Source organism: Talpa occidentalis, unplaced genomic scaffold (assembly GCF_014898055.3).
Source record: "Talpa occidentalis isolate TD23 unplaced genomic scaffold, MPIMG_talOcc4v2.1 talOcc4.2, whole genome shotgun sequence".
Classification (NCBI taxonomy): Eukaryota; Metazoa; Chordata; class Mammalia; order Eulipotyphla; family Talpidae; genus Talpa; species Talpa occidentalis.
Window position 1 is genome coordinate 137,230,031 of NW_023602073.1, and position 13,667 is coordinate 137,243,697.

At 37.3% G+C, this 13,667-nt stretch overlaps 1 protein-coding gene across 1 annotated transcript in view; it reads left to right on the plus strand.

The window, feature by feature from the left end:
- UTRN (utrophin) overlaps window positions 1-13,667 on the plus strand; it is a 473,527-nt gene that overhangs the window by 114,903 nt on the left and 344,957 nt on the right. The window contains exons 4-9 of the mRNA XM_054698162.1: window positions 5,678-5,770; window positions 6,984-7,061; window positions 7,397-7,489; window positions 9,107-9,279; window positions 11,846-11,961; window positions 12,635-12,795. Coding sequence (XP_054554137.1) covers window positions 5,678-5,770; window positions 6,984-7,061; window positions 7,397-7,489; window positions 9,107-9,279; window positions 11,846-11,961; window positions 12,635-12,795 — 714 coding nt within the window. The remainder of the gene's footprint in view (window positions 1-5,677; window positions 5,771-6,983; window positions 7,062-7,396; window positions 7,490-9,106; window positions 9,280-11,845; window positions 11,962-12,634; window positions 12,796-13,667) is intronic.

Here is a 13,667-nt window from a genome sequence, read left to right on the forward strand (position 1 = left end):
AAGCTGGTTCTTAACTCCCCCTTAATATGTTCACCATGCTTTGTGCTTTATTGGTTGGTTTAGATCTGTCTTGAAGGCAAGGACTTTTGTAAGCCACAGACTTGTCTGTGTCAGCAGAACACCCTATAGAGCAGCTGCACTGATCAATCTTCAGAACTGAAAGTCCAAGTCTTGTTTCTACCTCTGCTTTCATTATTGTTGATGCAAAGAATTAGCATTTCACCCTTTGAAAACTACAAATTTCCTTTCCTAAACTGTACATTCCTATGCAACTTTTGCAGATTCCCCCTCCCCCCCATTATTACTACTACTACTGCTGCTGAAAAACTTGACCTGGGATGGAAATAGCTGTGACTTGGGGCTACTGAAGGGGGAGAATTATGCAATATCAAATTAGGGAGAGGGTAGTGGACCAGCCCACATAAAATCTTTTATTTGGGGTTTGGATTATCTTTGACTCCAATGAGAGTCCACTAGGTCAAAGGAGGGACGTGACGTGGCACTCTGCATGCTAAGCTCAGGGTTATCATGGCTCTTATGCAGAAATGAAGACACCTGTTAGCCTGGTGCTGGAGGTACTGACCTGAATATGTACAGTGATGTTGGGGAGAGTGGTCTCCCCCTCTGGAATGTGCTTTTGAAGGTGGAAATGACAGTTTCTTGTGGATTAGTGGTGGGGAATGAGTGAAAGGGAAAAAATCTGATGATTCCTTTGTATTTTCATCTGAACAAGTATGACTGCTGGCATTTTAGAATCATCATATTCCCCTGTGTGTGTGTGTCCTTGCCACAGAATTTATCAATTCCTCAGAGGACTCACTGTTGACTAACGTTATATTTCACCAATTTGTTGTTATGCTTTATGCAGATTTTGCTAATCGGTCACCATGTGAGCTGGCATGCCTGTAGATAAGATTTGTTTATCTGGCACAATGTTTTAGGAAATTACAACTGTCAGGAGATTACACATATAAACTCCTATTTCCAGCTTCTTTTGAAAAACCAGAAGTCCTGCCAAGAAAGGACCAGAATCCCCACATGGCCTGCTGGTTGGAACTGCACACTCACTGTCGGTCCCAGCTTTAGAGCTGGCTACCTTCCCTGTGTGAGGGCCCAGCAAGCTTGCTTCATTCTCTTAACCATCACACAGACCTTCTTCCGCAGACCCTGGCTTCTCCTCATGCTTTCTGATGACTGTTGGCTTTTGTCCTTTGCCACTTAAAAATCCGGGAGATTCAGTGTCCCAGATACGGGGTGCAGGTGCCTCTTGTCAAGATGTGGAGTTAGAACTAGGGTTAGGCACATGCATAGAAGTATGAAGGAGGAAATTGGTGAGAGGAAGGCCTAGCCACAGTTGTCCACAAGTAACAGCTGTCTTCGGGATTCATAGCATGTTACCTGTTTTTAAAGTTAAATATTACCCAGTTCTTATCTGTCCTGCAAGTTGAAGATGGTTCATTTGTACAATTTTTTGTACATAGAAAACCATGGAAACCTTGTCTTGTGAGCGGGGAGGGCAACCTAAAGTTGACATTTCTGCAGGACCCCACACAAGGAGATATTCACCAAATATTTGCCCAATTGAATGAATAAACTGTATTTTCTCTCCCAGAGAAGTCTCTGCAAATTCATCTTTGTAAAAAATTAAAAATCTAAATAAGAGGTTAACTGTCATGCTGCATCAGTTTTTATTTATATTAAATGATGACGTCTGGCATTTCAGACTGTCTGCTAGGGAGGCCCTGTGTTTGGAGCCTGTGATTCCAAGGCAACAGGTGTGCTTCGAAGCTGTGTGCTTGGAAAAGTATAGTCTTCATTTGAATTATATCTTGTTACCTTTTGGGGGAGTCACTAAATATAAAGCACTTTATTCTTCCCACACCCAGATTAAGTACTTCCTTCCCAGTTTGTCCCAGTCCTGTGCACTCATAATTATTAGCAATTTAGCTCAGACTTTGAGAATGTAGGTTTGGAACTTGGATTTGTGGCATCAGATAATGGTTCTGCTCTCACCTGTCATGTCATTTTAATGCCTCAGAGTCCTTATATTAAAATACATTTATATAGAAGCAAATAATATATGTTAATACTATTATACATTTATTTCATCCATCCTAAGTGAGGATCTATCTAGCCACCCTCCCCCCACCAGGGTGAGGATCCATCCCAACCATCCCCCAAGGGAGTGGATCCATTTCAACCACTATTATATGATTCATACTATTATAAAGAAAAAAAAAACCACATGTAAATACTACCGCTAAAGCTCTATACATTGCTTAGAATGTAGTTAAGTTCCTATTACTGTTAAGTTCCTATCACTGTCTCTTTTTGTGTGCCCATGAGCTAATAATGATTTTTGCATTTTCAGTTGGTTGCAAAAATCAAAAGAATAATATTTCACCATGCATGAAAATTATGAAATTCAAATTTCAGTGTCCCTAAATAGAGTTTTATTGGGACATAGTCATCATTCCAGTTGACTCATGGATTAATATATTGTCTGTGATTGATTTCATATTACAATAATAAAGTTGAGTCGTTTTGATAAAAACCACCTGGCCAGCAAATTCTAAATTACGTCCTCTCTGTACTTTTACAAAATAATATTCTGACCTCAGTGTAGGGCAAAAAGCCCTGAATCACTGTGCTTAATGGTGTTAACCTTCCCGGGTTGTAGGTGGAACTTGCTCGTTGGCGTTGGTTGGTTCTTTCCATCCGTATAGGGGGCATTCTGAAATTGTGCTTGTCAAGAAGATGTTGATATTTTGTGGTCATTGGCCAAGAGTGGGGTGAGTGTGGGTGTGCTTTTTGGGCATACATTTTGATTCACAGATTTGGACTCTCCTGAGCCCAAGTGCACTTCTTTACCCAGTGAGGAGTGTCACAGACTCCTTTCTCCTCTTTGGCACCATGCTGTGCACATGGTCCACATGGGAGAACAATACACCATTAACGCCCTTCCTGGGGGTGGGTGGGTAGGTTTTGGAAGAAGGAACCAGAACTTAAAATGCATTTCCCACTCATCACCAGTATTTATCTAAGGTTTGAAAATATAATAAATTGAGTTACCATTGGGGTTTTTTTTTTGGTTTTTAAGAAAAACAGGGAATTGGCTATGGTTATATGAATGGTTTGCTTCTAGAGGAATGGGATTCTATCTATGTCATCTTTGTTTCAGTATAATGCCCCCAGGGAGCCTTTTTCAAAATCTGTTTTGCTCAGTAAATGAATGACCTGGACAAGGGAGCAAGGAAAATTATGTTTCATCTGGCAAAATTAATTTTCCTGTTAATTAATGCCTCCTGTTTTGCCCCTTAGCCACTGCTGCTGTGTTACGTTTGTCTCACCAAGCAAACCTAATGCTCTTGCATTATCATGTTCATTATTTTTGAACTGGATGCATCCCCATCAGTTGTCATATTAGTGAATTTGAGACTTGAGAGTGCTTTCTCTCTGAATTGACGCTAACATGCCCTCAGGTTCAGAACTTGCTTTTTTACCTCAGACACTGTGGGAATTTTATGGCACTTTCATGACAGTAGAAAACACTAAAGTTTTGCTTGTGATGTGAGTGAGAGTTAGTAGCATCCATTTATTCAACATCTGCCATCTTACTGTTTTTTTTTTTCCCACAATAATTTGTATTTTTCTATGCTGTCTTCCCAACGTCCCACCACTAGATCCAGTGAACAGTTTGTCTTTGATTATGTAAATTGCTTGGCAGAAGAAAACAAAAACAAAACAATGCCAAAAAATACCTACAGGACTTAATCTTAGTAAGAAATACATTGTGTAGAGCTTTCCTTTCTAACAGATGAGCAAATAGATGCAGGAGGGACCAGTAACTTCTCCGAAGTTGAGTGGTTGGCAGGAAACTTCTTGTCTACAGTGAGGTCTCTGATGGACATTCATGATTATGTGTCATATAGACTAGTATTTATATTTACCTTATATTATGCTATTTCTGGTCATTTGTTTATTTTTTTGAAAACAGATACTGGAGTTGAGAAGAGGGAAGTACCTCCCAGAAATTACTGTCATTCATATTTTCCTAAGATATCCTCATTTGTTCCTCCTGTGAACTTTACTTTTGTCTCTTCACTATGTCTGAGATCAGAGTTGCTCAACTCTTCTCCAATGGGGATCTGGTTATTTGGTGGCTAATTTGTTGATGTATACTTTGGTTTTGAGAGGAGGAAGGTAAGAGGTAGTACCTCATGAGGGGTCTCTTCTGCCTTTGCTTTCACTCTTGGAGGTAGGAAGCCTCTGATGTGGGAGAAACTTCTTGCTCTGCTTCTGAAGTGCCTCTGGAATATGTCTCCCATATCATGCAAGCCCACTTTCTTATTGTGATAGATGGAGACAATCTGTGTGTCTCAGATGCGGGGGCTGCTCACCAAAATGGCAGCTGCGAGTAGAAAACCAGCTGCTTCAGATACAAATGGGTCAGTTTATTCTTTCCTGATTCTGTGGTGAAAACTTTACCATATGTCCCCTCATTTAGAGTATGTGAACTATGGAAAAGTCACATAATGGAAACCACTAGTCGACTATATGTTTAATTCACAATGTAAGAAATCAGGAGAGGAAGAAAAGAGAAAACACAAATTTTTGGAAATTTAAGAATAAATGCCTTCCCTCTCCATTTCAAGCTCAGGGTAAACTTTCCTTCATATGGCAAATTGAATATGGTTTCTTAAAGCAAGAATGGAAGAAGGTAAAATAATTTTTCTGAAATATTTTTGTTATTGACATGAACTAGGACTGTTACTCTATGGAGATTTCATGTGAGAAGGAAATAATTTGAAACAACATAATTATACATTGTGTTTTATAGGTTCTACCATTTACACTCAATTACTTGATTTTTACAATAACCTGTGATTTAGGAAGAGGCCAAAAGCTCATTTAAGTTTACTGGGTAGTTAATGGTCAAACTGGGATTAAAACTGAGGTTTCCTGGTTTTTCTGTGGACTGAGAGCCCTGTTCCGCCATCACATCACACACACACACACATACAACAGAGCAAAGTATCTGCTTGTGAGTGGTGTGGATTTACTACCACTAGCCAGTATGTTTATCAGTGGATATTGTTGCTATTTAGATATGTCAGGGACAAGAGTTCAGGTATTCTATAAACTGTGTCATTCAAAATACCAGACTAGTACTGAGTTTAGACACAGAGTCAGGATATCTGATTATTCAGAAATTAATAGCAAGAAATATAGCTCTAGCCCCTGAAAGCTAAAGCTGATGATGAAATGAACTATGCCTGTACTAGAAATGCCAAAAGACATCATGATACTGGGCATGTGAAGTGTGGTGATGGAATAAGAATTCATACCTGCTCTTCCAGGTGTTCACACTCATTTATATTTTTAATGCATTTTTTCATCATTCCTTTTCAGAAATATATACCACATCCAGGGCATGTTGACATTAACTACAGCTTTATTTGCTCTATGAAATAATACAACTTAAATCTTTTAGCATGAGACAATTGTTATGAGATTTTAAAGTTCTCTGTATTTGTATTTGTTCTTTCCATACAAAGCAAACTGAATAGTCCAGTGATTATCCAGAACTTTTAATTGGATAAATGAAAACATTAATTACTTTGCCACATATGTCAGAGTGTCAGCTACTGAACTAATCAATATTTTTCTTTTATAGAGTGGGAAACCACCCATCAGTGATATGTTCACAGACCTCAAAGATGGAAGGAAGCTACTGGATCTTCTAGAAGGTCTTACGGGCACATCACTGGTAAGAAGTATCATCTTTGAAAACTAGGCTAATGGACTGTTATTGCAGCTGACACTTGAAACTTCTCTGGGGGTATTTTCATTGTAAAGGCTGAATCAGGAACATATGTTTATAAATGTTCCAAGGAATGCTTTGATAGAGCAATACAGATTTTCTTGTGGGCTCTATTTTTTATCAAGAGTAAAATTACTTTAACTGTCTATTACTCTTAGACAACCCAGCAGAGAATTGCAAAGAAGAAAGGATAATAAAGAGGGCATAATGCTTTGAATAGTAGAAAGTATAGAGATAAACATGTTTATATGCTGTTTAACAAATATTTAAAAAAATGGTTGTTAAAAGCTATGCATTTACTTTTATTTAAAGTTTTCAGTATTATCTTTGTGTTTTTTTTTTCTTCAAGTTGAGTTCTATTACTTTACCTGTAAGGTAGTCTATACTCACTGTACTAATAAAGAATATGTATTTTATGGGTACAAGCTTTAACACTAGAGGTAGAATTACTATAAAAGGTAGAGAGAGATGCACTCTTAAAGATGAATTTCTTTCTTGCCAAAGTGTGGGGTATTGTTTTCTCTTTTGACTTCCAGGTGGTGGGTGGGCACAGGTAGGAGAGGCTGATCTCTTTCTCAGATAAGATTCTCTGGCCAGTGAGGCAGAGAGAAGTGGCCCAGATCACCTTCCTCCAGGTAGCAATACCTGCTTTTCCAGTGGGTTGTTGCAGTGCTCGCTGGAACCTAGGGTGGCACCGCTAAGTCCTCCCGGCTTTGTGCACATTAGAGCAGTGTGCAGTTGACATGACTTCTACATCTTTCTGTGTCCAGAGCAATTTAGATAAAAGAAGGTTTGCCCTGAACATTTATTTTCAAACTTGCTTGTGCATTAGAATAACTAAGGAAATCTCTTAAAAATTCTAAACCCATAATATACTCCAGACAGAATAGTGTCATAACAACGATTTTGGCATTTTTACCGACCTCTCTAGGAGATGCCAGTGGCAGGCAAGCTTGAGAATGACTATCTTAAGATGCTGTTAGGGGGGCAATTTGCATCCTGTCAACACTAGCCTCCATAGTGACCTGAGAAACTGGCCAGAGCTTCTGGCACAGAGGGGTTTGTATTCTGTGCTACTGTGCTGTGTCCATGTCAGTGGCGGTGTGGTCAGCCTTGTGGAGCTTGTCCATCTTATTTGACTTTGTGTTTTGTTTTCTAGCCAAAGGAACGTGGTTCCACAAGGGTACATGCTTTAAATAATGTCAACAGAGTGCTGCAGGTCTTACATCAGAACAATGTAAGTTGGTGATGTGACATTTGGGGGTGTTTGGTGCCCTCGGGTTTATTTATTGTCAAACTGGCCACCTGCTCTGTGTAATGGTGTCAAGTGGTTTTTGGGAATGTTATTTTCGTGAGAAGTATTGAACCTTTTCTATGTGAAAAGGAACAGTTGTGTCTTTTCTGATTACTTTGTTGAGCTATTGTATAAATAATGGATTTTTGAGATTCAAGTGTAATTCTCTAAAATACAATTTCTCTTGTTTTTTGCTTTTATTGCTTGCCAAATATGTTAAAGCATAAACCTGGGCGTCTGTGGTGTAATTGTCTTAAGTCATTTTTTCATTTTAACAGGTGGACTTAGTGAATATCGGAGGAACTGACATTGTAGATGGAAACCCCAAGCTGACTCTGGGACTACTTTGGAGCATCATTTTGCACTGGCAGGTGGGGACATTTTCAACCACTTCTTAATAGAAACTGAAACCATTCTATCTGGATTCTAGTTTCTTAGGGCTGCCATCACAGAATGCTACAATGGGTGGCTTCCACAATAGAAATTAATTTCCTCACCATTCTGGAGGCTAGAAATCTGACATCAAGGTGTCTGCATGGCTTGTAGATCATCACTTCTGTCCTCTGTCCTTCCTCACACGCTCTTCCCTTGGTCTGTGTGGTTGGATTTTACTCTCCCTTTCTTATACCAAGATACAGCCATATTGGGTTAGGACCAACCCCTGTGATCTTATTTCACCTTAATTACCTCTGCAAAGTCCTTATCTCCCAATACATTCACACTACAAGGTACTGGGGGGTGGGGAGGTCAGGATTTCAACATGTGGATTTGAGGGCACACAATTTAAATCATAACAATTTGGAGTGGAAGGGACTGAAGAGCCAGCCTGTTTTCCTGGCATAGGAAAAAGATAGCTTTTAAAAAATAGAAATGATTTTTGGCATAACACAGTTGCAAAAACAGCTAAAGAATACCTTTGACTCAGATTCTCCAAATATTAAGAGTTGTCTGCATTTCTGTGTTCAATCTCTGTTGAAATACTTCAACATGCATTTTCTAGAAGAAATCATTCCCCTACAGTATAATGTAATATCAAATGTATACTATAATATCAGTATGAACACAGTTATGATACAATGTGATAGTTATATGCTAACAAATATATAGCTATTAAAATCAGGAAAATAAAAATACCTTATAGAAAAAAAATATAAGATCATGCATTACATTTATTGTCATGACTCTTTAGTCTCCTGTAATCTGGAAATGACATCATTCCTTTTACATTTATTAACTGGCTTTTATTTACAAAGGAAGAGCTCCTTTTCATTAGTTGTTTGTCATTTTCTGTTTGGCCATCTCCATGCATGCATGCATACATGCATCCATGCATCCATCCATCCATTAGTATACTCATGGATTTTTAATTATTTAGTAGATTGTAATCTTTTACTATCATTTATTTTGTTACTCAAATTTTCCTAGATTTGGCCCACACAAGGTCTCTTAAGTTGGGGCCTTTTGATATGTCTTATATCTATTCTTTATTATTCTTAGAACACCTTATTAAAACATGTACTACTTTAGATTAATAGAAAATATTTGTTCTAGATTATAATTGCTATTGTCATCAGGAAAGTTACTTCATTTTTTGATTTTATAGTCAGATGTTCTTCCTCTTGTCCTCATTTTTATAGAAAATAAAAATTAAATTTTCTTCTTATTAAAAGATCTTTATAAACATATAGCATTAAAATATTACTTTTATGTGTCAATGAAAGCAATGTTTATTGTAACCAAATTTAGCTTAATTATTGCTTAAGATACAGAAAATACTATAGAGGTGCATTAAAAATCACCTCTGAGTCCTAGTACACCTAAGCAATTGTTTTAAAATGTACTCATCTCTCCAGTGTTTAAAGGAAAATTTGACATAGTAAATACCTAAATACCAGTGAGCCATAATAATTAATGTAACATTACTTATTCAAGGACTGGGTTTCCGTAACGGTTGTACGTTACAGACAGACGTGGTTTCTCTTGCATAGGTGAAGGATGTCATGAAGGACATCATGTCAGATCTACAGCAGACCAACAGCGAGAAGATTCTGCTGAGCTGGGTACGCCAGTCCACCAGGCCGTACAGCCAGGTCAACGTCCTCAACTTCACCACCAGCTGGACAGATGGACTCGCCTTCAATGCCCTGCTCCACCGACATAAGTGAGACATGATTCTCTTTAGTCATGGGCCTTCCAGATTTGACTGTCCTCTTCTGTCTTCCCCTTCCTGCTTCTTCCTAGAGCTGCTTCCCCAAGAGCCCTGCTCTCCTCCCTGCATGGGCTCAACCAAAACATTAGGACAAATCTTTCATTTCCGCAGGACCTGAATGTTGCCATGCAATCCTTGGCACCTTGTACATATTAATAATTTAAAAAATTAAAATAGTCCACATAGTTTATCCCACTCATTCAGCATTCACAGACAAAAAATTGTTACTTTTTATTCTCATACCAACAGGAAAACTCTATAAATTCAATGCAATCTCAATTACAAATGGACATATGATTTTTTTTTTCATGAAACTTCCAAACCCGTTCTAATTATATAAAAGACCGAAGACCCACGAAGAACCAGAATACTCCTGGGAATGAAGAACCAAGCTGAAGTACTTACTAACCAAACCAAAATCAATTATGAGGCTGTACTAATTCAGACTATGTAGTGCTATAAATAAGTATACTAATATAGCAGTATGAACCACACAAAATTACCAATATTTTTTTGACTGTTTCTGACATAGAAGAATGGTAGTATCACATATATTTAGGTCAGCCTAACAGAATTGGGGGCTCAGAAATATTTCCAACAGAAAGGAAAGCTGAATAGACGAATGAACGGATACTGTAGATTAATATGTAGACGGTACAACTAACACCACATGTGATAAGTGAATTGCATCTTTACCTCATTGTACTAAAAAATGGATTCTAGATGAATCAAGGATTTAAATGTGAAAGGCAAAATTTGTAATATGTTTTATTGCTATTATAAATTATTGTCTCATTTGTTTCCTGTAAGTTCTTTGCTGATATATAAAAATACAATTGACTTTTCCATATCTAATATCTGGAAATTTGTTAAATTCTTACAAATTTTTAGTTTGTTTCTGTAGATTTTTTGAGTAAAGTGTATATGCATCACAATAGTTTTATTTCTATTCTTTTTCTTTTCATTTGCACCTTTTTGTCCTTATTGATTTGAATTGGTGATAGTGAGTAATTAATGTTTTATTCTTAAGAAAGGTATGATTTTGGGGCCTCCCTGTGGTGCAAGGTGTTAAGACACAACCTATGAAGCTATCAGTAGCCACTGCAGCATGAGTTCAATCCCCAGCCCAGGAGGAGACCTACATGGCATACCAGACCTCTCCTGACTTGCCTGTTGCTCCCCTCAGCAGTGTATTTCAGTAGATCTGCCTGTTCTGTTCCCCACTCTGTCTCTGGTGAATCCTCTCACCCTCCACACCTCTGGCCTGTACCCCAGTTCTTGTATGCATAAATAGATGAATTTAAAAAAAAAGATAGATATGATTTTAGCGTTTGACCATAAGATTGATGCTTGTGGTAGCTCTTTCAATATACTTTTTATCTGGTGAAAGCACTCCACACCCAATCTTCTTCCATTTCTCCTTGATCAGTTTAAGGAGGTTGCTTTCTGTTCCTGGTTGATTATGAAATATCATCAGAAAATGTGAATGTTAGCCAGTGCCTTTTTACCTTTACTCATTGGTTCTGCAAGTATTTGTGGAGTGCCTCCTATATGTTAGCTACAGGGTGTAATATAGCATAGAACAAAACAGGCAAAAATACTAGTCCTCTTGAAGTTTGTTCCAACAGAAATAGGAAGACATAAATAAGAATTAACATTTAAATTGTGTAGCATATAGAAATGGGAAATATGCTGAAAAAAATACATCAGACAAGAGGAGAGGGAGTTTCCTGGTGTGGGGGAGGCTAGAGGGCCCAGTGGTATGAATTGGGGGGAATTGCAGGAGTTGAGCTCAGAGGAGGAGTTGAGGGGGTAAAAGGGAGCAATGTGGGAGGCCAATGTCAGATGGCAGACATGGCAAGAATAAATAGAAATGATCAAATAGCAAAGAAAATGATCATTTTTAGGTAAGTTAAAGCAACGGTTATGGCCTGTTGTGGCATTTAAAGAAAATCAACATAGCAGTGAAACACTAGACGATATTTCTATGTAGGTGGGTGCTTGGAAGTCCCAACCTTTGTTTTAGGTTTATCCCCTGAAGAGATTAGAGATGGCTTTTCTCTTTTGCTAAACATAGCTTCTAACTGGAGATTTTAGTCCATTAACTTTGATTGTGATAATCGATGCTTTTAGTTTCAGTTTTACTACTTACCTTGATCTTTTCTTTTACATTTTCTATATCTTTTTTTTTCTTTCTTGTCTTGTATTGATCAATTCCTCCTGCCATTTTTTTCTTTTACTCTTTGCAAAGTATTACATACTATTTCTAGTCTTTTAGTGGTTTCTCGAGAAATTTTAACATATTTAGCCAACAAAAGAAGCTTAGAATGTATTACCTGTTGTTTTCATATTTGTGAATTATTTTAAGATATTATAAATTTGATGTCTTTGTGGTATAGAAGATAACCATTTTTAATGCACAAAAATTTAAAAGTAAAAAGTATTAGATTATAACCATAACTACTTTGTTTTTTTAATAATTCATCTTCATTGCATTTTATTTGCATGGTGATTTCAGACCTGATCTCTTCAGCTGGGATAGTGTTGTTGAAATGTCCCCAATTGAGAGACTCGAACATGCCTTCAACAAGGCTCAAACTTATTTGGGAATTGAAAAGCTGTTAGATCCTGAAGGTATTGTTCAGTATTTTACTTTGATCTTGATTTTGCTTTACAATATTGAACACTTGAAAAGCAGTTTTTTTTTTATTTCTAGAATTGAGGAAGTTTTGTTGTTGTTGTTGAATAATAGGTGTAAGTCATTTTATTATAGACAAGCTATTGGTACTTTCGGCTAAACATTTTGTGACAATTTGTTGGATCTGATAAAAATTTAATTACATCGTTGTAGAAAACTATAATACCAGTGTAAGATTCAAAATTCTTGGAATGTGTATTTTTTATGCAACCAGTTCAGCATTTCATTTAATTAACTAAAAGGCATTCTTACATACACTTCTTGCATATGATATGAAAATTTTATTTGCAAATATTGCAGGATTGAATTCTAGACCTATTTTTATAACATGAGAAAAAGTCATCTTAAAAGGTACTTTATCTTTGAGCACTTTGGGGAAGTCTTTAGGGAAGTTTTTAAAGTAATAGATATTGAGTAAAAATATGCACCTTTGATTTTGTCTCTTTTATTATTATAGTAAATAAAAGTTTAATGAGCTATGGCATTGCATAGATTATTTACTAGTGTTGTTTATGGCTACTAAAGACAGTTATTTTGTATGTTCTATTGAGCATTTCACATATTTTGGACATCTAATTTAAGCTGGTTCTTATTTTCTTCCACTTTTAGATGTTGCTGTTCAGCTTCCTGACAAGAAATCCATAATTATGTATTTAACATCTTTGTTTGAGGTGCTGCCTCAGCAGGTCACTATAGATGCTATCCGTGAAGTAGAGACTCTGCCAAGGAAATACAAGAAAGAATGTGAGGAAGGAGACGTCAGTATACAGGTACAGGTGAAGTTTTATCTAGATGTTTGACTTGCCATATTTGTTTTCTCTGATGTACTAGATAAAAACACTTAATTTATTATTATTATTATTTTGTTTTATTTTTACATCGTTCATTTTTAAGCAATATTTGCTCCCCCTACCCCCTCAGGTGTAGTCCCCATAGAGTTTCCTTCACCAATGCACCCGTGCACCATCACCTCAGTCCCCTGTGCTCCTCCCTCCTTCCCTCTGATCCCTCTCCTGCCTCCTCCCCTGCAGGATGTCTCTGATTTATAGTTGTTTGTTTCTGTTTTGTGGTGTATTGTATTGTTACTATTTTATTTACATTGATGTCTTATTTGGTTTCTCTATATTCCTCCTATAGTGAAATCATAGATATTTTTCTTCTTCCTTCTGGCTTATTTCACTGAGCATAATTCCTTCTAGCTCCATCCACATTGCTGCAAATGGTATGAGTTTATCTTTTTTGATTGCTGAATAATATTCCATTGTGTATATATGCCACATCTTCTTGATCCAGTCATCTATTTTGGGGTATTTGGGTTGCTTCCAGGTTTTGCCTATTGTAAATTGTGCTGCAATAAACATAGGGGTACAGGTGTTCTTTTGAATCAATGTTTAGGTGTCCTTTAGGTAGATCCCTGGGAGTGGAACTGCTGGGTCATATGGTAGCTCCATTTTTAGTAGACTGAGGAAACTCCAACAGCTCTCCATAGTGGTTGGACCAGTTTGCACTCCCACCAACAGTGCAGGAGAGTCCCTTTTTCTCCACATCCTCGCCAACATTTGTTGTTGCTTGTTTTTTTGATATGTGCCATTCTTAACTCTTGTAAGGTGGTATCTCAATGTAGTTTTGATTTGCATTTCCC